Source organism: Diorhabda carinulata, chromosome 6 (genome assembly GCF_026250575.1).
Source record: "Diorhabda carinulata isolate Delta chromosome 6, icDioCari1.1, whole genome shotgun sequence".
NCBI classification, from domain to species: Eukaryota; Metazoa; Arthropoda; class Insecta; order Coleoptera; family Chrysomelidae; genus Diorhabda; species Diorhabda carinulata.
Window position 1 is genome coordinate 11402900 of NC_079465.1, and position 25947 is coordinate 11428846.

The window sequence follows — 25947 nt, forward strand, 5'->3', positions numbered from 1 at the left end:
CTTGTCTCTGCAATCCCCTCTTTATTTGTCTAAAATATTGTGCAGCCATTTATTTGAGTTCGGAAAGAGAAAATAATCGCAGAAAAGCAAATTAGGTGAATTCGGCTACTTTATCTTCAACAATTACGGACGAATGGGCAGGCGTATTATTGTGATGAAGTCCAATTGCGTTCGGCATCAATATGTGTCAGCAAATCCGCATAATATTGGCCATTTATGTCGTTTACCTTTTTTTTAAAGATCAATTGAAAATATCAAAACACTATGGCCTTAACTTTCGGGTTGAAATATTTACTTCCTTAGTTGTCTCACGTACTTTTTATCGATGACTGTGTGTTCTTGAAGTAACGTAACTTGCTAATCTTTCGGTTTGTTAGCGGAAAAAAATTAAATGTTTCTTAATCATTCTGGAATTAGAAACACACAGATTATACCGTTTAAAAAACAATAATCAAGACAATAATTCTCCTATTAATAGTTATTAAAAAGAGATTAAATTTTTAAAAAATTGTTGATGACAAAAGTGTAGTAGGTTTTGTAGGTTTTTGTTAAAAATTGTACTCAAATGTCCTAAATCATTTCTCATTGTCATTATTCAACGGTGTTTAATGTATTGAGGTACTTTTAAAATTCATTTATGCTAACAGGAAAGAATAAACTCTTAAAATAAATAAATTCTTAAAATATCTGGTCCAACTAAAAATCGCCCTAGAATAGTTTGATCAAAAAATGAAACTAATAATGAAAAATTCTTCCTCGTGTTCACAATATTTGGTATTGGAATGATGTAAACAATACTCCAAAACATGGCACTACATTTTTGTTTATGTCCTAAGCAGTCCACCTAGTGACTAGCAAGGTCCAATGTTATGTATCAAAATCGAAATTGAATAACAGTTGAATTCCAGATATCATTTCTAACAGACAAATCATAGACTTTCTAATTTTATATGAATGAATTTTTGAAGATGGATATTATTATGCTGGTAATACTATTTTGAAGAAATAGTAATGACTTGAATTATTATATATATGTGGCCTATAATATATTGAATATTATAGGCCACACACTCGAATATAACATTAGAGTACTTTCTTTCGGAAAAGGACTTTTTTGAAGAATGGTTAAAGTATCCAAAGAGAGATAAAAACTCTTAAATTTCCTTTCATCGAAATTTAATTGTAAAAACCTTACTACCAAATCTGAAAGGAAAGTCAAGTAACGAAAATTGGATATTATTTCGAGGTTCCACTATTGTAGGAAGACCGTGGAAAAATTGCATTATATAAAATGTATAGTTGCGGACCTTGTTTAATCGTGTAGTGTTGCGAGGTTGGTAACTGTTTCAGAAGTAGCAGCGCATGCAGAAGGAAAAAGGAACATTGCTAAAGCAATTAAAAACATAAATGAATGCCCAGTAGCTGCTACTTCTTCCATTAGGAAGTTTGGTTCCTAGGAGAATGCTAGGCAATTGAATGGGAATGAGGCAATAGCGATTACATAGACTCTACGTCAACAACGCACGCATATAGGCAGACTAGGAAGTGAACTATAAAGGCAGGAATATATTGCTTAAATCAAACTCCAAGCCATGTTGGATAAAACAGTTGCACTCTTAGTAGACGCTCAAAAAAATAAATAATGTAGCTACGGATTTGTCTTTCACTCTTATAAGTAAATGGGATGAATTTCTAATTGTATTTTCCTTTGTTCCTATTAGATTAGTTAGCAGTACCAAAATCATTTTGCAGAATCCTCGACCATCATCTATGATGTTTTGTCGTCCAATAAAATTTACATTATAATGATTGTATATTTGTATTTATTCGGTATAAAACATGTTAATTGTTTTTCGAATCAAATAAAGATTGGCTTTTATTTTCCACTTATTTTCCCGACAATTCTTAATTAATAAATTACATTACTTAATTGGCCGATAAAGATGTAAAAAAACGGAAAATAATTTTGTCCAAATAAATGAAACGATATTCTGTGTAAACAGAGATAAACTCAAAATACATAACATGAAAAAAATATTTTTATAAGTTATTTTGGAGTATTCTTCTAATCGATTTACAGATTTCCTAATCTGAAGTTTTATTTGAAATTCTTATTGCAAACCTAGCAGAAATTGAAATATTAGCAATTTATGTTATTAGGAATTCAGACTAAACATCTTAGAATAAACTATGGAAGAATGTAAAGAAATTTAGCAAACATTATTTTAGGAACAAAACGTCTGAAAACAATTTCTAAACAGAGCAGTTTTGATAAAAGTTAGCGGGCGAAGGAGAAAAATAGAATAGAAGTTAAGCTAACACGTTTTTTATACGTCTTGAGATTGATAAACTATTTAGAACTTCTTCTCGTGTACTTTACAACATTTAATCGATTATGTAACAAGAAAAATGAACTCTGCTGTTAATTTTCAGGATGTGGAAGTTTTATTTGAAGAAATTTCTTGTCATACAACTGAATAACAACTTTTTATTGAAAGCTTCAAAAAGAGTCAAAAAATTCTATTAAATATATGAAATACACAGCAGCGGTTCCTCAATAAGTGTACTTGTGCAAGTGTACCATCAAATTCAATGTCTATTCATACATAAAAAATTAAGAAAATTCTGTCCTGTCATTATTTTATCAATACTTCTTATTTAAAAAAGAATCAATTACTTCGAAAACAAAATACCAAATCTCTGATTATGCGTAACGTGTTCAATTCAGCCATTCGCTTTGCCTGACACCAGTAGCGATAACTTCGGTCACTGCATATCGGAATATCAGATCTGATTGGTCAATTTCTTACCTTTATCATCACCAAATCCGTGCACTTATACTTAATTTGTTTGTTTAATTTGACAGTTCGCGCTCAGGTCCTGCGGGGAAATATTGAAGTTACACAAGGGAAATAGTAAAAGAAATAACCTAGAGCCAGAAATCGCCGGTTAAAGGAATCCTTTCGAACTTCTAAAGATACCATAAATCGCTATTTCAAATCATTAGGTAAGATCTATTTAAGTTGTCGAATAGTGCCACAGGAATTAACCAAGATTCAAGCGAAACGTCTATTTGAGATGAAAAATGAATTTACCTAAGCAACCCGAACATGGAAAATTGGTGATTAGACAAAGGACAATTACCAGAACCTGTCGCCATGAGAGGTTGATTCGAGTGGAAATTTTTGTTGTGGAATTATGAAGGTTTTCTATATTTCAAAATTATTTTATATTTTGGAAATTATCAATGATAAATGACCCACTGCGAAATTCATGCGGAAAGAGATTTAATAACTTTGGTTTGAACTCCTTCCACATTCAGTTTAAGTTTGGACCTTGCACCATCAGATAAGTATTTATTCAGATCCATGGAGGAATACTTGAGTGGAAAAAATGTTATTCCTACGAAGATGCTGGAAATGCAATGGGATAACTTTTTGCATCTGAACCCAAACAATGGTTTTAACCCTTAGTGGTCACACCTCCTAAAAATAACGTATTGGTCACATGGGATCAAAATCACCCGACGCATAAAAACAGCTGTTAATTGCGTTCTTTTTAATGTATCGAATCAAATCTTGCGGGAAAACAAAAAATTTGTTAACATCCAAAAATTAAAATAAAAACTTTTTTCGCAAATTGTGACTTTTTACAAAAAAAATTCTTAAAATTTCAATTTTAAGGATAAGTTAGAAAAAATTCAGGGTTGTACTCGATGAGTATAGTTTCAAGAAAAAAATAGTTTTGCAACGTGGCTTTGAGGTGTGAAATAAAGTATTAAAAGTTCTTCAAACTGAAAAATTATTCGTATTATATTATCAAAAAAAGTAGAAAATACATTTTGAACTGAAAAATTATTCGTGACCGGCACAATCAGTGCATATATAATATATATGCTCGATGTTCATCGCACACAAGACTTGGTCTTCCTCTCTGTTCCCCGTTTGAAAAAAACGCATCTTTTCCTGGTCGGCAACTCGACTCTCTTTTCATCACACACCTGAACATCTTTGTTCAAAATGATATTGATTCCGGCTCGTAAATTATTTCGAAGCGTAGGCTCCGTGGAACGACGTACCAAATACGGCGTAACGAGGTGGATAACCAATTTGTTCAAGCACGCTTTAGCTGATATCGATTTGTTAATAAGATTATTTACCAATTTACATTTTAGTAGAATACGTGCGTTAACACTTACCATGTCAAGCATACTAAAGAAAAACATATGCGAATGGCAGAGCCAATCGAAGCAATCAGTGCCTCCTTTAGTTTGGTTGTAGGTTTTCCAGTCTATCACTCAATGGAATTTTGCCTAGATAAGAGAGTGCGTACATTAAATACGATGGGGTAGAATCATTCAGAGCGAACATTTTCAAGCCATATTTATCTGGCTTTGTTTGATATACATTCGAAATTTGCACCGACCACGACATCCGAGCAAAATTTCATCTAAATTGCAATTGCGACTTGGTTGATAACAGTTCGTACAGTTCTTGATAAACGTATTCCATATTGTGCGAATAGGCGAAAATCGATGGACTTTGTTTTTTGTTTTCTTATCATCGAATCTCAAGCTTGATAACAAAAACATGAAGCGCGCTCTCGGCATTACAAATCTGAAAAAGTTGATACCATTGTGATAACTCCATAAATCATGAGTATTCACGCCATTCGACTTCCAAGCACTGATACAATATAATATCGCTATAAAAGCTCACATTTCTTTTTCATCTATGTAATGATGATATGTTTGTGTCTCTCTATCTAACGCCATCATTTCGGCACAACGGTTATCAATTTGTGTGTTAGTATGTTCCACAATGATTTTAATGATATCGCTAGAAAACAAACCTTGCCAAAATTGCTCAATTGTTTCAAAATGTTCAGCTGGACCAGCAGGTCCAGGAACATAATCACGATGTGTATCACTGAGCCGACCTAACAAAAAAAAAAATAAAAAAAGTGAAAGCCAATACTATGATTTATTAATAACGTATTCTACGGATGAGAATTTCCAATTTTATCGCAGTTACTTGACTGACTCTGTGGAATATTGGTAACCCAAACGAAGCCATCCTTTCCCTTTAGCTTACTTATTAGACGCTCTCGAGCATTAGAAGCTAACAGGCGCTGTGATAATGACGCGTGTTCCCAATCTTGTTCCATATCTTTATCAGTTTCACCATAGGATTCGGACTCAACTTGATATTAGTCAGACTGCCCCAACTCCTCCGAAACATGATCGTCAGATTCTGAATCAGTTCCATCAATGGTTTCCTTTTGTAAAGAGTCGGCGATTGACAGTGATCGTAAATTGTATGCCATCTATAGTAAATCATACAATTTGATCATAAAACTACTTTAGGAACAAACAAAAAAATTTATCAGCTCGTAAACGTATACTTACGTTTTAAATCACACTCTAGTAATGAAAACTAATAGGTTGACAAACACTTTTTTGATCACTTTTGCAACACTGTGGTCACACTCGGTCAAAATTACCCCAGCAAAAAACATCGTCTGTGCACATTAAGAGCTACAAACGCACTGATGCCATGATTGCTTCCAAAAACTGTTAGGGTTCATTGTACTACCATCAGACAACAACATGTTTCGAATAGAAATTTATTTTTCAAACCCTCAATTCAAAAACTGCCTGGGGTCATTTTCACATAGGGTGACCATTCAGGGTTGACAAGGTTTAAGTGCTTACTGAACGTTAAAACTAAAGACTGCAGTGGACTATTCTTCGAATATTAACGTTTTCTTTCTGTATGATTTTTTAATAAACAAAGTTAACCGATTTATGAGCCACCCTCTATAAATGTAAAAGTCGTCACTATAAACATAGTTTCAAAACAGATACTTAGAGATTTAAACCGAGTAAAAACTTTTCTCAGATATAATGTAATACATCATAGATCCTGAGTTCTCATGAATTTATATCAAAAAGCACAGCTGTATTGATCCTCAATTAAGAATGTTGCAAAAGTATTTCGGGGAGTCTACTACCTTTGATAACGATGATAACACCAAAAAATTTAAGCTTGAAAATCGATGTCAGCCACCGAGAAATAGCAGAGGATTCTAACATCTCTTAAAGATTGACACGACGTAAATCTTGCAAAAAAACGAATAGAGGTCTCAAAGAAGATGCTTGACAGCGTAGCTGAGAAACCTACAATCATGAAACGTATCATTACTGGTGACTTAGCTTGGGTTTATAATATGACGTGGAAATTGCTCAACAATCTAGAGAATAGCTCCAAAAAGGAGCCCAAAACGAAAAATACCCGTCGAATTTGGTCGAAAAGAAAGATGATACTCATCATGGTGTGGTTCATCATAAGCTCATTTCAGAGTGTCAAACCATTAATAAAGAAAAATGTTTGACTGTTTTGAGGAATCTACTTGAATCAATTCTTCGTAAACGACCGGATTTGCGGGTAGAAAATTCATGGATTTTTCCCCGATAATCCGCCGTCGCATTTCAACATGATTATGACTGACTTTTTGTCTAAACACAAAACGAGAGTCATCGATCAGCCACCGTATTCGCTATATTTGGATATCTGTGACATTTTTCTGTTTTAGAAACTCAAAAGTCCGCTTCGGAGCACCATTTGTATTAAAATAAGTAAATATGTGTTTTTTGTTTATCAGTCTGTATAATATTTCATCAGAAGTATAAGTGTAATGTTCATTTGAGTCAGACCAAATATCTTGTCGGAACGATAAGAACTAAATAAATTCAGTCAACAATACTTTAGAATAGACCTGACGAGTAACTCTGTTATAAATCTGAAAACAATTTCCGAAGTGTTTTAATAAAAGTTGGCGGCCTATGGAGGAAAATAAAATAGAAGTTAAGACAGCACGTTTTTTATACGTCTTATAAGATTGATAAACTATTTAGAACTTCTTCTCGTGCACTTTTCAACTTTTAATTGATTATATAAAAACAACCAAAAAGGTCGAATGGATGATAATAACTTTTAAAATAAAACTATTACGCATTATAGTCTTCTGCTACAACGTATAATTGAGGTTAAGGTTCCACTAAATTCAACTAATGAAAGTAGTCAAATTAATAAAATTAATCATGATTTGATTCAACCAGTTTTTTTATGTACCCTCAGTCAGACTAAACTATAGAACTAATAACAAATCTCTAGACAGTTACACAATTTTAATGAATGTAATTACTTACCGATTTCATCTTTGAATCGTTAAACACGAAGAACGATGGATAAAATCGTTTTTAGAACCTTCAAAAACCACAACCGTACGAGGTGTATGTGTTGTTTTGTACTGACATCAAGTATCGAGTGAAAGTCTCATTTGGTGTTGCACATGTTTCGCTAGAACGGTTCTCCAAATAATTAATGAGCGTTATTACGAGGGATAACACAAAAAATCATTTACGAAAGATTGAATATTTATTTTTATTGGTTACGTTAATTAAATGTATTTAAAAAGGAAATGAAGTGAAGCGAAGTAATTTTTATTAAGTATTTTCTGAATTCTTGTCTTGTTATTATGAGTAAGTTTCATTATTTAACGACGCCAATAACAAACCACAGTGATAATTGGAACCCAACCGTAAATGGTCGAGTGGATATTCACAGTTGGGTTTTTCAATAATAATTTGTATTTAAATAATAATTGAAAATTAATTCTGCGTTATTTGTACATACAACACGTAGTCTAGGTTATAAAATGGAAATGTGAAAAATTTCCGCAATTATGTTTAACAAACGTATTTTTTAGTACATTAATAATTACAAAAAATATGAACAAAGGAAGATGAGGAGAAAATTTATATATATTTCTTCACAAATAGTTGAAAAAGTGTAAACAATTAAGAAATTTTGAAAAAAAGTTCTTAAAGAGAAAGATATATTTACGAAAAAGGTCGGAGTCTAGCTTCTTTATTTATAATATAAATTCAAATAGACCTCTGCATTCCAGAAAATTTCACAATTACTGTAAAATGAGGTGCTACTACATACTTGTGAATGAAATCAGAGCTGGTAAAGAGATTTTGATGACATATGGCTCATTGGCACGTTTTTAATAGTTTCTAGTGTATGTACTTGTTTATATATGCATAACGAAATTTTTGGTCTTGATTTTCTAACACTTCAAAACTCTGGATTAATTTGAAATTTTGCTTATCAATAGAAGATCAATTATAATCAAATAATATAAAATAATTTCGAATAAATATGCTAATTTTTAAGTAGTTATTGGAAAATCAAAATACGCAAGTCCTATTTTTCGGACAGCATAGCTTAAGAAACAGTGTAGGGTAAAATAGGATGGTCCATTATTGTCTGATATTTACAAAACATTCCTCATTTTATAGCAAAATTCGTCCAGAGACGTCAATATTTAAAGGCTTTTTTGATTATCGGTTCATTCATGACGACACGCGGGTCCTTTGTAGATTTATATCTCAATACTCCGCAAAGTTAAAGAGATGCGGCATCTGCATATTTTCCTACGATGAGTATACAAAAAAAGGAGGGAGATCACTTTCTTTTTAAGTGGAGATTTTGTCCAAATTTGATCTAGTTATTTCGGAATATCGAAATAATTTCAATAAATGTAAGGCTAACAAATCCCATATTCTAAACTTCTTAGGACAGCATTTTCAACATTATATCCATATTTCAGCCGAATTTTATGATAACACGCATTATTTCGAAACCAAATATTATGCTGTAATTCTTTTGGTAGATATTTTAGATTTTTTTCCAACAAAATAATACCTTTGGAGAAGGCCTATGGGATTTTTTTATTAGGAAAGAAGCTAATACCTAGTCTGCAGCTCGAAGTTGAAGACATATAGGGTGAGGGCTACGATGATGGATGAAACATGAAAGGAAAAAATGAAGGGCTTCAGAAGCGGATTATTAATGTCAATCTTAGATCATTATATGTGCCGTGTACGGTGCTAAAAAAGCATTAACTTTGAAACAGTTGAGTAAAACACAGTGAGAAAGTCGTATTAATGCTATTAGACCTCTAGAACAAGACGGAAAAAAACATTTTTACTGCATTAAATGCCTTTATTAAAAATCTAAAGGGCTGCTAAATTCCTCATTATAACACTAGAAACATTTGAATTTTTGTTATAAGTTTTGAAGTGGTATGATTTACTAACAAAAATTCATATCTTAAGTGAAATGCTTGAAAATCCTAGATTGAATATCGTGGAAAGAATTCAAGTTTTAGATAATCTTAATAAATATTTGGAATTCCATTGATCTGACGATAATTTTACAATATTGATTGACACTCGCTAGAGATTGAGTTACTGGTCCTAAATTTCATATTTGAGAGCTTAGGAAAAAGGCCCGTTTATTTTGTTACGAAGACGATGATGAACCTGTTTCTAATTCCGTTTAAAACTGTTTCGTATTTTGCAATTTTTGGTCACGTGATTTCCTTGGTAAATGAAAGATTAACATTATTCGAGTGCCATTCAACATTCTGCTTTCTGTACGATTTTCATAAGATATCTAATAATAATCTAATGGAAACCTGCATGGACTTAGATAAGTTACAGGTACAGGAGGAAAAAAGATGTTTTCATTGTTGAAGAACGGTCAACTGAAATATGGGATATTATGGTTCAAACTGATCTCATTCTAATTTTTTTCATATTTTGCTTTGGCATAAAGAAGGAGCGGCTTGTATGGAATTTTTGGAATCAATTTGTACCCACTTTAAACAATCAGATTCATTTAAAATTTTATCTAATTTTTCCTTATTGGGTGCATTAGGAAGAACTAGTTCATTTTGTAGATGTAGCCAGGAAAACGGAATAGGGAAAATTATAATTAATATTGGACATAAACAATGAACAGACAATTTTCTCGTCATCTATTTTATTTTTATACTATGTATTAGATGGTAACTTTTAGTATGATTAACTTTTGAAGCGTATTTTTACTCTTATTTATATATAATGATCATTTATAAAGTTATTGCACAATAGATGGCGTTTGTGGTGGTACGCCTCACAGGTGGCATCAGATATTAAATTTTTGTAAAAAGAGTTTTGTTACTCAGTATTTTTGTTAAAAGTAATAATCGTTAAAAAACGAGTGGAGTTTTTGAAGAAATATACGATTTATTGATTTTTCACACGCATCGCAAACATTCAAAGAAATTTATGCGGTTTGCGATAAAGATAAAGATGCTGCAACTAATGCCTACTTGGTTTGGATTTTTCCGTGGTGAAAATTTGGTTGCGAAATATCGCTTTGAAAAAGAAGTAAGATGAAGGGGGCAGTATTTTTGCATCAGTATTATGTACATGCATAACTGTATGTTATGTATTACAAAGTCAGAACGCGTTTTACATATTTATGACCTGTATCAACCTATACTGATTTATGGAGTTTGTAAACAAAATATTGACTCAACTTGATATATTTGCGGAGAATTTATTGCAGTGAGACTGGAAAACTATGATTTTAGTATATATTGTGAGGATCTGCGAAGTCTAACAAGCTCACCTCAACGTACCTATTGAAATACTTGCCAAAAATGGGATCCACGTGTCATCCAGCTTTCACGGATATATTTCGGATGATGCGTCTATTTTCTTTGATTTTTATTATCTATACACATTTGTTACGTTTTATGGCATACTGAGTTAAAAAATAGCAATGGAGTTTGCAGTGCCGAGAATTTAAAGAGAACCACGGGGCAATTACAATAACTGTTATTTTTGCATTTTAAAACCAACTGAAGTTAAAAATACAAGGAAAAAAATTTACTCCAATCCTTTATATAGAAAGATTTCCTGTACTTGCTCCTCCAATGTTGAAAATTCAACCACTCTCCCAAGTTAGCCATAAATCATGAAGTTCATCGCTATCCGCACATTCTAAACTCGTTTTTGAATCTGATCTACATACCTTATCAATCAACCTTATTTATCAATTAGAAGCATAAAGATACTACCAAGAAATCAGAGTTATTAGAATCGTAGTTAAAAAAGTGTTAACTACTTGTTTCTGATGTTCGAATATCTCACCAAAGAAAAGGACATGAATTTTCCTGTTTTATTAGTAAGGAAGTCATAATGTGAAAGGTTCATTTAAAGTAATCGTTATTTGCTTCATGGCTCCTTATTGTGTCCACCTATTTCATTAATACATTTTGTGAATCTCAAAGGAAGTTGTAATATTACTGAAAGTTTATTTACTGGAATGGAATAAGAGGAATTTTCGTTTTCAACATAATCAGCTTTTAATCTTAGTTCAGTTGTTTCGAATCATCTATAATATCTGTAGTTCTCCAAAAGGCCTTTGCCTCTGCCATCACTTGTTATAATTTTTGCTTTCTTGGAAACATGTTCTTCGGATAACTTCTTGGGAGCTCGTCCTCCAACAATCAACTGTTCTTGAGTATTAGGTCTTACCGAAGTTTCATCTACTGCGACATATCGGCATTCACTTAAATTAAATTTGAAGATATCCAAACATTAGTTCAAATTTTAATGGTAGCGAGTTATTAATCAGCATTAAGCAAACTTGACACCCAATTCGCAGATAGGTTGTTCATACGAAAGTTTTAATGAAAATATTGCAAGCCCGTTCTATTGAAATACTCTTATTCGACGATCGTTAAGTTCAAGAACATATATTTTACTGTAATTTTTTTCTTGTTTATTTGCACTCTATTTCTATCGATGGGGTGGATTTATTTACACCGTCTTTTACGTACTTAATTCATTTAAGCACTAACTTACCTAAATAATATTCAACTTATCACTAATACTTAACCAACTAACTTATATAATTTATTTAAATATAATATAAATAACTTTAAATAAAGTTCTATTTTGTTATGACTATTTTTTATAAACAAACCAACTTCGCTAAACATGCTCCATATATATAACAGAAACGACATTTCTAGAATTCTAGAAAGTAAACAAACAAAAACAAATGAATCAAGACCTTCCTAGAAATTAGTTGAAAAACAATAAAAACAAACCTCAAACGAATTCCGCTATTTATATAAGTATATCTGCAGCGACTGCACTGCAATTTTAGAATTCTATTATAACCGAACAGGACCTGCTCCATGTCGGGGACGAATTCGTTAGATTACTTACCATTTCCATTTCCATAACGAATGACGGTCTTTCAGAATAATATTTACCTCATTTTTCCGTATTTTTTTTGATTGATTTTTCATGTAAAAAATAATGTTTAAGACTCGAAATTGTTTTTCTCTATTTATAGTTAAAAACAAAAACAGTTATTTCATTATGATCATTTGAACTAATCAATCTGTCATTTATCTTCGGAAACATGACCGAACTCAAAAAAATAATAAACGTAACGAAAGTGTTGTCGATACTTCCGTCAGATCGTAGGTGTAAGACAAATGAGAAGTTATTGACGATTTAAAATATTTTTGGAATAAAATATATTAAACATATACTCTCGTTATATTTGCTATGATGAATAATACAACTTGGATGTTAGAAGTACGAGAATTTATTATTAATTGAGAAGCAATATTCGATCTTAGAGATATCAATGCCACCATTGCTTATTAAACAATCTGACTGAGACCGGGTTTCTTCACTTTCTAATAAAGTACCTACTAACTATTATTTACCGAATAACTAAAAATTCGGTGTCTTCACCTTCCAATAAAGTGAACATTCGAGTAAATCGTGTTAGGTATTTGCTAAATAAGTTATTAGGCAGTCACGAGTTTAGTAGGAAATTAACCTTCAATATATATCAAAAGTGGTTTGTTTGTTCATTTTTGGAAATATTCTTCATACAAATAATTAAAATATTTAATAAGGATGCTTTTCAAGGTTTAGAAGATTTGTTTGATGAATAATTGATTGAGGAAATAGAGAAAATTTCAGAACAAGCTTATTCCGTTTGTCATAAAATTGATCAATTTTTTGTCCGATGATAAAATTTTTTGACCTCTACCTTTTTCCTTTCCTATCAATTATCTTCAATATGAACTACAATTTTCAGACCAGCACAACTTTTTCCACCTAGCGACTACTTCAATATTAACTTTAACAAAACACGTGCAAATATAATTACGCACAGATCGTTGTTACAAACACAAATCATAGGAAACCGTCAATAGAAAAACGTTTTTTCGCTTATTTCTTCCCTTATTCAATACATGGACGATTGCTATATAGGCATCTTTCATAGTGTTACCAACAGTAGACTATTTGTTAAATACATAATAAAGTGACAAATACTTATTAGTTAGTTCGGATTTAAACCAACTAGGGTGAAGAAACGTTAAACATTTATTCGACAATTAATAGTTCCTACTAAAGTTATGTGGCTTATTATTATTTGGCACTTTATTAGAACGTGAAGAAACCAGCCCTTTATCATGAAACAGAAGCTTTCGAAAATTTGAGAAAGCGAAAATCAGAATAGAAATTATTGTAGATAAAAAAATTCCGCGGTTAATTAGCAATAGCAGTAGTTTATGAGTTTCCCATCATTGGATGTAGAATGTCTTCAAAGATGTACATGATACACTCTCATTTTTTAGGATGGTATCGAAGCTTATTCGGAAGAATAGCTTCCATAATTGGATTTGTGAGACGTTTCCAAGACCAATATACTGAAAACAAGATTAGAGATTATATTTAGGGGTTGATAAGAAAAACTTTCGTTAAAGAAAACTGTTTATTTCCAAGCATTTGGACTATTTTGGGACGAACCAATCATACAAACACGTTCGTTAACTTCTAAAGAATCATTTTTATGTACAAATTTCATAAATTTTATCGTGTTCAATATCCAATGTGTTAAATATTGCTGGTATCTATAAAGAAATACAAGCTGGAACTGTAATGAGCTAGCTAATTGAACTTGCAGGTGTCTATTCTGCCTAATTGTGCCAGAAAACACTACTGTGTGAGGTATTTAAAAGGAAGCGGAAGAGATATGTGAATGTAATTTTACATAGTAATTTACCAGAAGCAATTGCAGATTATCTCGAAAAATGTAGCGAATTTCAGATTTATTCTGAGTTTGACGATTAGAGATTAGAGCAATGGACAAAATATTGAGATTGGTAAAGAGTAATTTTCATATGCATTCCGCTTTTTTAAAGAAAGATCTGCGCTCTCAAGGAACCAGCTAGATGTGCTTTTTTTTGAAGATTTGCTAACATATAGCAGATTTATGCATATGGAATATGGGAATCTACACTACGAGATTACTGATAAGACCCGCAATATTAACGATAGAAAATATGATTGTATCTGATGATTACTCCATAGATTTGTTTGCATAATAAAAGATCAAATTGTGATTTCAATGTGCACCTGATTGCTGAATTGATGAATATAAGGTAGTGAGAGATATGAACAATGGCGAAAAAATTCATGATCCGTAGTTAAGAAAGTTAACTGTGTGTCTGTGTGTACGTGCATCTGATTGTTAAATTGATGATTACAACATTACAACAAAAATATAAACAAGTGGGGGCGAAATTTTTTGTTTCTGTTTTATCCTAAGGGAAAAAATCGAGATTCTAAAAATATAAGCAAGCGGCGAATTTTTCTATTTTTGTTTTTCCCTTACGAACAAGTGTAAAATCCGTTTCTGAGGAAGTTAACTGATTAGACAAATCTGTATCTGATTGGTAAGTTGATTATTATAAGGTAAAAGTATGAAAAAGAGGGGACGACATTTTTCTGTTTTTTTCCTTTACTTTACGAAAGCATTCATAATCTGTAGCTGAGTTAGTTAACTGGGTAGATAAAGTATGTCATTATAATTATTTAACACCAAAATTATTAGTTCCATATATATTATTACTTTACTGAAATTCAACACGACTGGTTACTGTGAACAAAACATGGTTATAAATAGATATAATACACCCTAACCTAGTGACATTAAAATGTCAGTACTTGTCGTCGGATGTAAATGAAAGAGTACAATATAGTTAAAACATAAATTACTTTCCTACTTACTTTGAAACTTCTCTCTTCGAAACACTTCTCTTGTTGTTTAACGAATTATTCCTAAAAATAGAATATTATATAACAGGCGTAGAGAGCTCATATTTTAGTTGCGTTTCAGTTAGTTGCCGATGCGAAACAAGGCCTGCAAAATGCAAACGAGGCAGTTAATGAGCTTTCATTTCCATATTCTATCTCTATATATTTATTTGGTCATTTTAATTTCACTTGTAGGCAATAGAATTGAATCACTTGTTCGTAGTAATCACTCTTATAATAATCTCTAGAATATCTAGAATACGATAATGGAAGCTTTTACTGCATTCAAAAAACCAAAATAAATTCTTGATTTACTGATTTGTAAAATATTCTATTATATAATTATGCTATAGAACAAAATTAAGGTTGGCGTAGATAACAATAGCTACAGGAGTTAGAAATTCCATGAGTGGACGATATGAATCTATTGATGGTCTGGAAATATAGTTTTATATTAATACAAGCTCTCATTTGAAATTTTTAAAATACTGAAAAGTTGTGCTTCGTGTAGCAATTTGATATAAGTTGCAATAATATATTGATATGAATATTGTAATTCTACAAAAACTCAACATGTGGATAAGCTGAACACACTTTTCCTACCACCACCGCACGAGCCGATTCAACCCTGCATCTAATTTTCTTATCCAAGATATCGGCTTCAGTCTGAAGGTAGTATTAGGTAATATTAGAGCGTAGTAAGTTTTTAAGGAAAAATTTGCTCTGGTACCTTTCAATTTTGTTTATAAAAAGAATTGGAAGGTATTTTTAACAGAGTGGTTTTAAAATTTATAAATCCAGTTATACATCGAAACAATTTTTGGGTGATCCTAGGGATAAAATACCAAATTTGAAAAAGACTGGTATCTATGTAATTAGTTGTAATGATTGTGATAAGTAGTATGTTGGTCAGATTAAGAGATCCATAAATGTCCGGTTTCAAGAGCACATAACTCATTTAAAATATGGACGGACCGAAAAATCGTTAAAGCCCACTCTATAGTTTAATACGTAGATAAGTTTCCGCTTAACTTTAAAGTATATTTTAGTTTACCTTCAATATCTGAAGACAATAACTTGGTTATTGAAACGCACTTCAGACAGTGTAATTGTGAGTGTTGGTGTAGCGGTGGTGCTCAGTACCGGATAAGAAAATTAACTTTCCAGAAAATGACTTCACTGAGGCAAAGAATGACTAAATGTTATACTGTGTCTGTGCTATTGTAATAAGCTGAAATGTGTACAATGAAAGCTGCCATATTCAACCGTATATGAGCATTTAAAATGTGGTTAAATACACGAATGCTGAGAATATCATGGAGGAAAAAAAGCAGGCTTAAGCAGGCCAAATGCAGCTCATGAACTTTTGACAACAGTTAAATGCCGAAAACTATCATACCTTGGTCATGTCCTCAGAGGAAATCAATACTGGATTCTACAACTTATAATGAAGGCCGCAGAAACCTAGGAAGAAAACAAATCTTCTGATTGAAGAACATTCGGGTATAGAGAGGCATACATCAAATAAAATGTTTATAGAAGCAAAAAACGGGGATCAGCTTGCCATTGTGATTGTAAACGTCAAGGGATCTGAAAGGGCCTAAAAGAGCCTAATAAAAAGACGAAATTTAGGACGAAAAAACCCATGATCGAGACTAAGCATGCTCCTGATATTTAACTATTTGGCCTACACTTATGATGAAATATTATTTGCGTTTTTAAATTTATTGAATCTTGAATGATAACACCTTCATATACTAATTTAGATTAGAAAGTGATTGGAATTTTTGGAATTACATTATTAAAGTAGTTACCTAAAATTACAAATATCCAGCTTTCTTTATTGCATTATTTACGCACTACAATGACTATAATTAGAATATCTAAAAAACATTCAGTATCTGGGGGTAATAATGAACTCGTGTGCAAATTCTACAGTTCTATTATCATTTTTATTTTGTCATACATATTTTATATTTGCAGGTTTACAAATTGCTTTGAAAATAACTAGTCCACCATCTTGGGTATTCCACCATTTTGGATTTAGAATGACGTGATACAGGTAACCATAGTTATAGTTACTTACATTGCAGATTGAATAGAAGCTTGTCACTTTATTTTTCGAGTTAGGCTCAGCAAGTCCTTTCATTTGACACACATATTATAATAATTCATTAAAAACTAAATAACCAGTCTGCATTTTGATTGTTTCGTCAAATTTGATCTTAAGTGACGTCATACTGCTAAACTTACATCAATTGAGCAATCTAACGAACTGTCAAAATCAGCCCATCTAAAAATGGCCGCCGTAACAAATGCTTTTGTCGTTTGTTTCTGTATAGTTTGTGAAGTTATTCATTGGATTTTAGACATGATTAATTCCCTCTTTATTGCGAAATGATTTCTTAAGAGTTGATACTTGAAGAAATGAGATAAAATAATTTAAGAAACGTTGAACAAACTGTACCTATTCAATTTAAAAGGCAGGGATTTGACTCGCTATCGTAATTTCAAAAACACGAAACATGAATAATTTCGTTAGTTCTTTTTCTACGAGCACAGACGCAATGCAAAATTTATACCTATATGTGACGCCTTCACATCCATGAGGATTTTCGCGCACAATTCGGATAGGATAAAATGCAATAATTTGCGATTAAGCTTTGTTTATTCCTGAAATAATTTCGTTTTCGGGCTTATACTTTCACCTACATTATTACAAAATCAATCATCGTACCTATTCGTAGCATGAAAGTAACTTGGAATACTCATAGGCAAACAATGAAAACGAGAAAGAGCACAGGTGTGGTGTGGTGATGGGAAACAATACATTATGATTGCCAGCCAGCTTATAGATTTACAAAACAATTAGAATGGAACTTTTGAGGTAACTTCCATGATTAATACAATATTTATTTGAAGCTTGTTACATTTTTTCGGAATTAATTGTACTGGCAAACAAGTCAAAACTTATTGATTTATGTTAGTCAAAATTTGAAATGAAATCTAGACCATAAATCTCATAATTAATTCGTTATAAGTTTAAAGCGACTAGTTTTTTACGACCATTAATCATTCTTACCAGTTATTGATATAATTTATTTGAGGTTCATACCCAGTATCTTGTAATTCTACAAATTTAACTATGAGAAACAAGAGTACTCAATCAATGTTATAAAATTTTGCATTTATAGGTTACTAGTCGACCCATTGAACTTCATACCGTTTAACAATCAATGAATGTCGTGTTACCGGTTAGCTGAATTCAATTTGTGATTTTATGAAAGTGATACATTGAATATCATATAAATAATTAGCCCAATAACACAAAAATAAATCGAAAACTGAAAAATTAAGTATATCAATCGCGTAATAACAAGACATGATTAACCTATATACATATTGTGTAGCACGGGTTTAATCCTTTTCCTTGAAGCATCTTGGCGTATACGACTTTTTTGTTTTTTTATCAGACTTTATAGTCCAGTGAGTACCTCCCAATTAGATCCAAAACCCACGAAAATTAGTTACGAGTATGTCGCTGATTTTCTGAATTTAGGTAGTTCTGTGGGCTCTCTATCGATACAGTAAAAGTTAACAACAATATTTTGGCCCCTAAGCGATATATTTTTGCTTAAATTTTCAAAATTTCGAATTTTGCAAATAACTTGGAATCTATGCCTACTTTCGAAAAAAGTGAAGGAATCAAAAATGTAGTTCAAAAAAATTCCTACAAAAAAGGGTCCTTGTGATTTTTTCCTAATTTAAAAATTACTCTTACAAAAAGCGAACTTCTCAAAAAAGACTTGAAATTTAGAGGTAAATTTCTGGAAAAAATATACCGAGCAGAAAATTACCTTCGAAGAAGCTCAAATATGATTTTTCCTAACCTACAAAAAACTCTAAAATTCCAGAAATACTCTTTTAAAATCTTGATTGTTGTAAGTACTCCAAACTTAAGTGGAGGAATTCCGTTCTTCTCAGGGTATCTTCACTGTCTTCTCCTGCAGGACTGGTCTCTTCGTCAAAAGAATTCTTCCCCCAAGTCAGCAGAAATCAGATTCGTGCATGAGTTTTGTAAACACGACCCGCACAAGCTTCGAAATAGCAGTCCAGCCTTCTTGCAAGTACACAACTTACTACAACGTTTTTGGCAGATACAAAAAATCATTTTTAAGATCTCTGAGGGCGCTGGTGGTTGCCTCATTGCTTTCGATGACAAAATGTCTCGAAACTCCTATCCCCACTTTACTGGATCTAAGCTGGTATTGGAGAGCCATTCTTAAATCTGGAAATGCACTCTTAAGTAATGCAATTTGGCTACTTCTGAGGTTGGAGGAAGAGACCCTATATTGACCACATTTTTCTTAACATTAGCCTTTAAAAAGCACGTATATATATCCAAATCGAGGTCAGAGACATTACAAGGCGCATTATATAATTTAAGAACTGCATTCACCCTATTTTCAGCTATACTCTCTTTTGTACTGTCATTAGATTCAACTTTTAATTTTTGTTCTAACAACTTGAAGATACCTTTCTTTCCTTTTTTAAAAAACAAGAAATTGTATCGCAACCAGTAAAAGCGTGTAAGAAGAGAAATTTTTCTACAAAATGGGTAAAGATCGAAGCTTTTTGACGAAAAATATATTTATATATATAATATATTTTGATGCTGGCATTTACGACACTTTACGTACTAAAAAAGAATTTTTTACCTTGAAGCACTTCCATTAGATTCCTTTTCTGCCATTATCACTATTTTTTTGCATAATTTTCATTCAACAATTAACGTTAAAACTTTACATGTGCACTAATAAGATGTCTTTTGCCGTCTGTCTGTTTTGCTCCGACGGCACCCTCTACACCCGTAGAATCTTCGGCTGATGTATTGAAGAAACTCTCCCAGTAGGAAGAGGTTTCTTTTTTGTAATAGATATCTATATAGAGGCTGACTGTGCTCATCCGATTCTCTATTACATAAGCTTTTGTTTCCCCCCGTGTGATGCGTTAAAACCAAACCCTCGAAAATTACAAAATGATTTAAGAAAAAATGTCGTTTTGGAACTCTTGACAAGTTTTAAAATTTTTGATGGGATACCGAAGGTTTTACGAACTTATTTGGGGAGGAAATTGAAGCTCGACAACTCAGCTACAAAATGTATGCTTTAGTTTCCTCATTATTTTGCGAAAATGGTTGGTATTCAACAACTTGTAAACTATGAAAAAATCAAACATTAGTAAAAGTAGTTTTTTTCCTATCACAAAGTGAGTTCAAAGGTATTTCTCATTTTAAAGGTAATCGTCTAATTGACGACCTCAAGCAACGGTTCGCTGCTGGTTGTAGCAGAGTCATAGACATATATGTGTTTTAAGTTCACCCAAGCAACTAGCAAAAAACAATCCCGTTTGTGTTGTTTTCCAAGAAAATTTTACGTCTGAATTTTTTTGCATATGCAGTTGAGAAGTAGAGACTCTAACGAGTAAAATGCAAAATGTCGTCCCAAAATGTTGAGTTGAGATACAGCAGTTTCTTCTTCAGCCGGGGACGTAATCTCCTTCAGACTACGTGGCGCGAAAACTTTTTAGTAAGATGCGGCCCCGAAGTTTGCGCGCCTTTTACAAAGAAATCTTGGCGAAAAATCAAAGGGAAACGTTTTTGTAGAAAATTTCTACAACTAAATTTTTGGTCCCTTTATTTTTTCCGAAATTTGGCATAGATTTCGAGTTATTTGCAAAATTCGTAATTTTGGAAATTTACACAAAAATATATCGCTTAACTGCCAAAATTTTGATGTTAACTTTCACTGTAATAATAAAGCACCCTGAGAACTATCCAAATCCAGAAAATCAACGACATAACTAAATTTCGTGAGTCAGGAGTTGTGATCACTGGACTAGTAGAACAAATTGACCTGCTAATTTGCCGACATGTGCACTGACCATGAGATAAATATGGATCATCGAAGTTGAGACCAGAAATAGTCAACGATTTCCTCTGTGATTTGTTAATCCTCATGGTAACGGCAAGACGATTCTGGAACGGAATTCTTCTAAGCTGCAAGGGCATATTCGTTGAGATCATTAGAATCCTCGTAATTAGAACTTACTTTCCTATTACCAAGCGTGTATCATTTCATAGTTTTGGTAGGTTTCGATTTTGAAGTATGTATAACTGATGACATCAGATTATTCACTCACTTTGGCTGCTAAGCTCACGCCTATTCAACGGGTTTTTAAGTTTCTCTTCCTAAAAAGCGTACATACCCTTATTAATAAATAAAACTCTTAAGAAAACACAAATTCAATCAATTATTTGAAAAAAAAGAGAATTGAACACTCCTGAATCTTCATTGAGAAGGAACTTGTACTATTAATATTTCTCTGTCATCTGCTGTTGATGGTAGTTTTTATACTGAGTAGAAAAAAATTATGCAATAAAATTGTTTATGTCCTTATTTCTGAGAATTATAAAAAATTTTTCTAGAGCAGTTATTGAAACCCTCATCCATTAAGGTGTTGCTAGTTAGTATAAAGAAGAACTTTTCAAAATATACAAAGATGCTAGATCTATAGTGAATATATATGACGGATCCCTAGAATTCCCCACAAGTTGATGAATCTAACAGGGAGACCCATAGATTCAGAAATTCCAACTAGTTGTCAACAATTATTTTCCTCCATAAATGGTTTATATACTAAATAAGAATACAGTCTTGTGTCTTGTTTATATTTTTGTAATATCTAATTTAGTTTGCTTAAGAAATTTTCGTACTGCTCAGGTATTACATTATTTCAAGAACTATTTGGACGACTGTATATTGCTTACACAAGCCTGAGATGAGTTGAGAAAAAATTATTACATGTTCTTTAAAACATTACCAATATTCTCTAGTCTTTCTGCATAATACTCAATCGTATCTGATTGTATTACGTCATTATTAAATCATAAAGAATTGATTCAAGAAGCAATTAACATATTTTCGATATAAGTAAATAATAAAAGTTGTTTGTAAGATTTAACAATTATGAATGGTTGTTAAAGAATTTCTAATAAAACTGGAAGACCTTGCTAAATTGATTATTTATGCAATTCGAGGATAACATTACGGATGTTATCTTTAACTAATAATGTTTTTAACAATGGTTGTGTACACAATACATTGTGAGTTGAACTTTTCATTTTTTCAATATTCAATATCTTTAAAGGAACAACAAGTTATGAATTATATAAAAAAAGTTTCATTTTCAAAAAGTATGTATAAGTTAGGTTACATTTCTATACATAATCACATTGAGGACATTTTTCATACCTTTTGCATAGAAATGGATTGTGACGGTTTGTTTGAGCTCCATGTCACTTTAGAAGCGCTGTTTCCAAACCACTGCTTCAGTTCAGGGAAAAATCTCGGGAAAAAAGTTCAGGAAAAAAGTCACTCGGCTGTAAGTTGAGACTATATGGTGGGTGTTGTCCCACCATAATTTGAAGAGCCATTGAGTTACACTTGCATTGTGAGAAGCAGCAATGTAGTGGATCGGAATAATTGACATGATCCTCCAATTAATTTGAATAACTCTCTGAAGCATCCCAATGTTTAACTATAAGAATCTGCATTAATTGTTATATTATCCTTGTTTTTTTCTTTCAGGCATCTTATATTTTCTATGTATACATCTTCTCTATTACTGTCACTAATACTAAAAATGGGGAAGCCTTGTCGATTCTAATTGTCTGGGTAATACCTTTGCAGTCCCCTTGATTTGTCACGCCCTACACCTTGAAGGGTCTGCAGAACTGGATAATCCTCCAGGGCTATTTCACTAGGTCAGATTTTCCTTAACATGTTACTTAGCTGCTGTGTTTGCGTCATCCAGTATAAAGGCTTGTTTATGGAAAGGTTCGTCTTGTTTGCAGTCATATGACTGGATCCACACTTCTTTGTTTTTTTCCTTTCCCCCAGTATAAGAATTTGATAGTTACACAGTATTTGTATTGTAGTTTCCTTTTCTATTCATCGGAACCGATAAATCAGATCAGCAGAACGGCTTCATTGTGTCCTCTACTTAAGACTTTGCTTCCCCTCTACTTAGCTGCAGTGCTTCCGCCACCCAGTATAAAGGCTTGTTTATGAAGGGTTTGTTTTGTTTGCAGTCATATGACTGGATCCACAGTTCTTTGTTTTTCTCCTTTCACACAGCATAATAGTCTAAGATCCCACCGCTTGATCTTACAGGTATCTGTTTTTTTTTTGATGAAATTAATTTTAAAGGAATCTTGAGGATGTATGGAATGGAATACGGATAGGTTGCCTTGTAAAGATTAGCCACAATTGCCTGTAATTAATTTTAATGTCATTAATATACTAATATGACTTGCAGCTATATGTTTTTTCAGTAAATCTTACAGCATTTGAAAGAAAATGATGTCACCAATCAAAATCAAAATGGTGGCCAGCTCTCAGTCGACCGTAGCATTAGGATTGTCAGGTGTAAACAGGTATATTATTGCTAAAATTTTATGCAAATTTAAAGTTTTATATACATTGAATATGAAAATCCATGGTTACCAGTTGCACAATGGCCGCAAACAGAGGTTGCCATGATTTTTGTAGTGTGGAAGCGCAAGAGAGAAGATGCACGCATTGTTACGTGCGATGAATAAGAACAAAGCATGGCAGCTGCAACACTTATAAAGTTCATGTGCAGTTTAGGCATTTCGTAGTTTACAAAAGATGAGCACGCCACTTTGTCTCGTTTCCGAAAGGTGAACACTTCGTTTTCAATTTATTAAAGATTGTTTAGTGTTTATATTGTGCTTTCTGAAAATGAAGACGTGTTTTTTGTGCCACGAAGGTGGAAAATTGACCGATTTTAATAGTGAATCCAACACCAATGACTGTCGAATACATCTTGTTAGCATCGCAAGAATTAGCTTTAGACGATCAGCAACAAAATATAGCAGAAAGTATAGGAATAGACAATAGCTCTTATGATTCCGATGATGTTGATAGTGACACAAATGATGAAGAAGAAAACTAAAAGATGTGTTTAATTATAAGATTTGCATTTAGAATAAACCTAATGTACGACAAATAACTTGTAAACGAAATGGATTTTTACTTTTTCAATAAAAAATAATATTGTTAAAGTTAATAATAAAAGCAAATGTAATTCTTAATGAAATAAAATAAAAAAATCTAAGTATCCATGAACATAGAAAAAACAAAGAGAAAAACTCCAATTTTCTCTAATTTCTCTAATTCTGTAGAAAACTTTTTCAATGAAAAATGAGTCTTTACCCAAACGATGAAAATTGTCATTATGCCCAAAAATTTATGTTTAATAAATAATAAGTTAAAAAACTCAATTTTCACAACTTTATACTATTGTTAACAGCACGTAACAATGCATCTTGTTTCTCGCGCTTCCACTTACCTGGAGCGAGAGTCGTTCCCAAAAATCATGGCAACCTCTGTTTGCGGCCATTGTGCAACTGGCAACCATGGATTTTAATGTTCAATGTATATAAAACTTTATTTTTGCATAATTTAAAAAAAAACGGTGAATACAGTTAATTAGCAATAATATACCTGTTTATACCTGGCAACCCTAATGCTGCGGCCGACTGAAAGCTGGAAACCATTTTTATTTGGATTTGTGACATCATTTTCTTTCAAATGCTGTAAGATTGACCGAATAAACATATGGCTGCAAGTCATATAAGTATATTAACGGAATTAAAATTAATTACAAGTAATTGCGGCTAATTTTTACAAGGCAACTTATCCGTGATCCATTCCATACATCCTCAAGATTCCTTTAAAAGTAATTTCATCAAAAAAAAAACAGATACCTGTAAGATCAAGCGGTGGGATCTTATACTATAAGGTGTTCCTTAATCCAAGAGTAAGGGATTTCCACTGAAGGTTAAGATCCAGCCAGCTTGACCCAACAGTCGACAATATTATTCCCTGTGAGTTCTCTGTATATAGAATTCCAACTAAGCTCCACTGCCCTTTTACCAGCCAACTCATTAAATACCTTGTAGCATTCCAGAATCAGCTTTGATTTGGTAGTCATGGTTTATGAAGCCTTTAGTCTTTTTTAATATATTTTTTAATGGTTTTTCATTTCAGGAGTGTAGTGGTGGATAAAAGTTCAATTTACAGCTATGAATCGAAACAAACATCTCAACTAATTCTGCTTAAACCTCGTCAATAAAATCTGGAAATTGTTCATTCGAATGTGCTTTTGGTCCAAAGTGATCAAAGGGCGGATAGCTTACGCTTGCATACTTATTTAGTCTGTATGTGGCAAATGCCACTTTTTCAAATGCCGATAGCCTCTTCTACTACTCTAACCTAAATCAGAAAATCGTCCAGTACCATTTAATAGACGTTTTCAATGAAACCGCAGTCGTCAGGTCATGTTTGAATTTAGCAATTCAATAGAGAATATGCGCAAACTCGTATTTTCCAAGTGCTATTCAGGTTGAGGTCGGAAACTTTTCAAACAACCTTCGTAAATGTAAATAGTGAAATAGCTAATATATTATAAAAATCTATAGCTTATGTAGGTATATTTTCCCCAATAATATTGACGTTTATCTGAATATTTCTCGCTAAATATTTAAATTTTGTTACCAGACGTTTCATATTTGAAACGAAAAGTTTGTGTTAGTTTTCTATTGATAAATATCGATGTCGATAACTGTATGTAAATTGCGGTAAGATTGCCAAGAAAACACTTAAAAACTTTTATCGAATGGCATCTGAATGACTAAGTCATCTCTTGTTATATCATCGCTCATCGACACAATTCTTGTTTTATGACTTTTCAAGAAAAAGCTATAAAAATCGAGATCGTCGATTGAAATCATTACAGGAATTCGGAAAAATGGTGTCATGGTT

The 25947-nt window shown here is 32.3% G+C and overlaps 2 protein-coding genes across 2 annotated transcripts in view; both read right to left on the reverse strand.

Annotated features, from left to right (window-relative positions):
• LOC130895031 (uncharacterized) overlaps positions 1-7372 on the reverse strand; it is a 42210-nt gene extending 34838 nt beyond the window's left edge. Inside the window, exon 1 of the mRNA XM_057802142.1 lies at positions 7211-7372. Coding sequence (XP_057658125.1) covers positions 7211-7219 — 9 coding nt within the window. The 5' untranslated portion in view covers positions 7220-7372. The remainder of the gene's footprint in view (positions 1-7210) is intronic.
• Positions 1-25947, reverse strand: part of LOC130895024 (uncharacterized) — a 721573-nt gene that overhangs the window by 145371 nt on the left and 550255 nt on the right. The gene's annotated exons all lie outside the window — the stretch shown is intronic.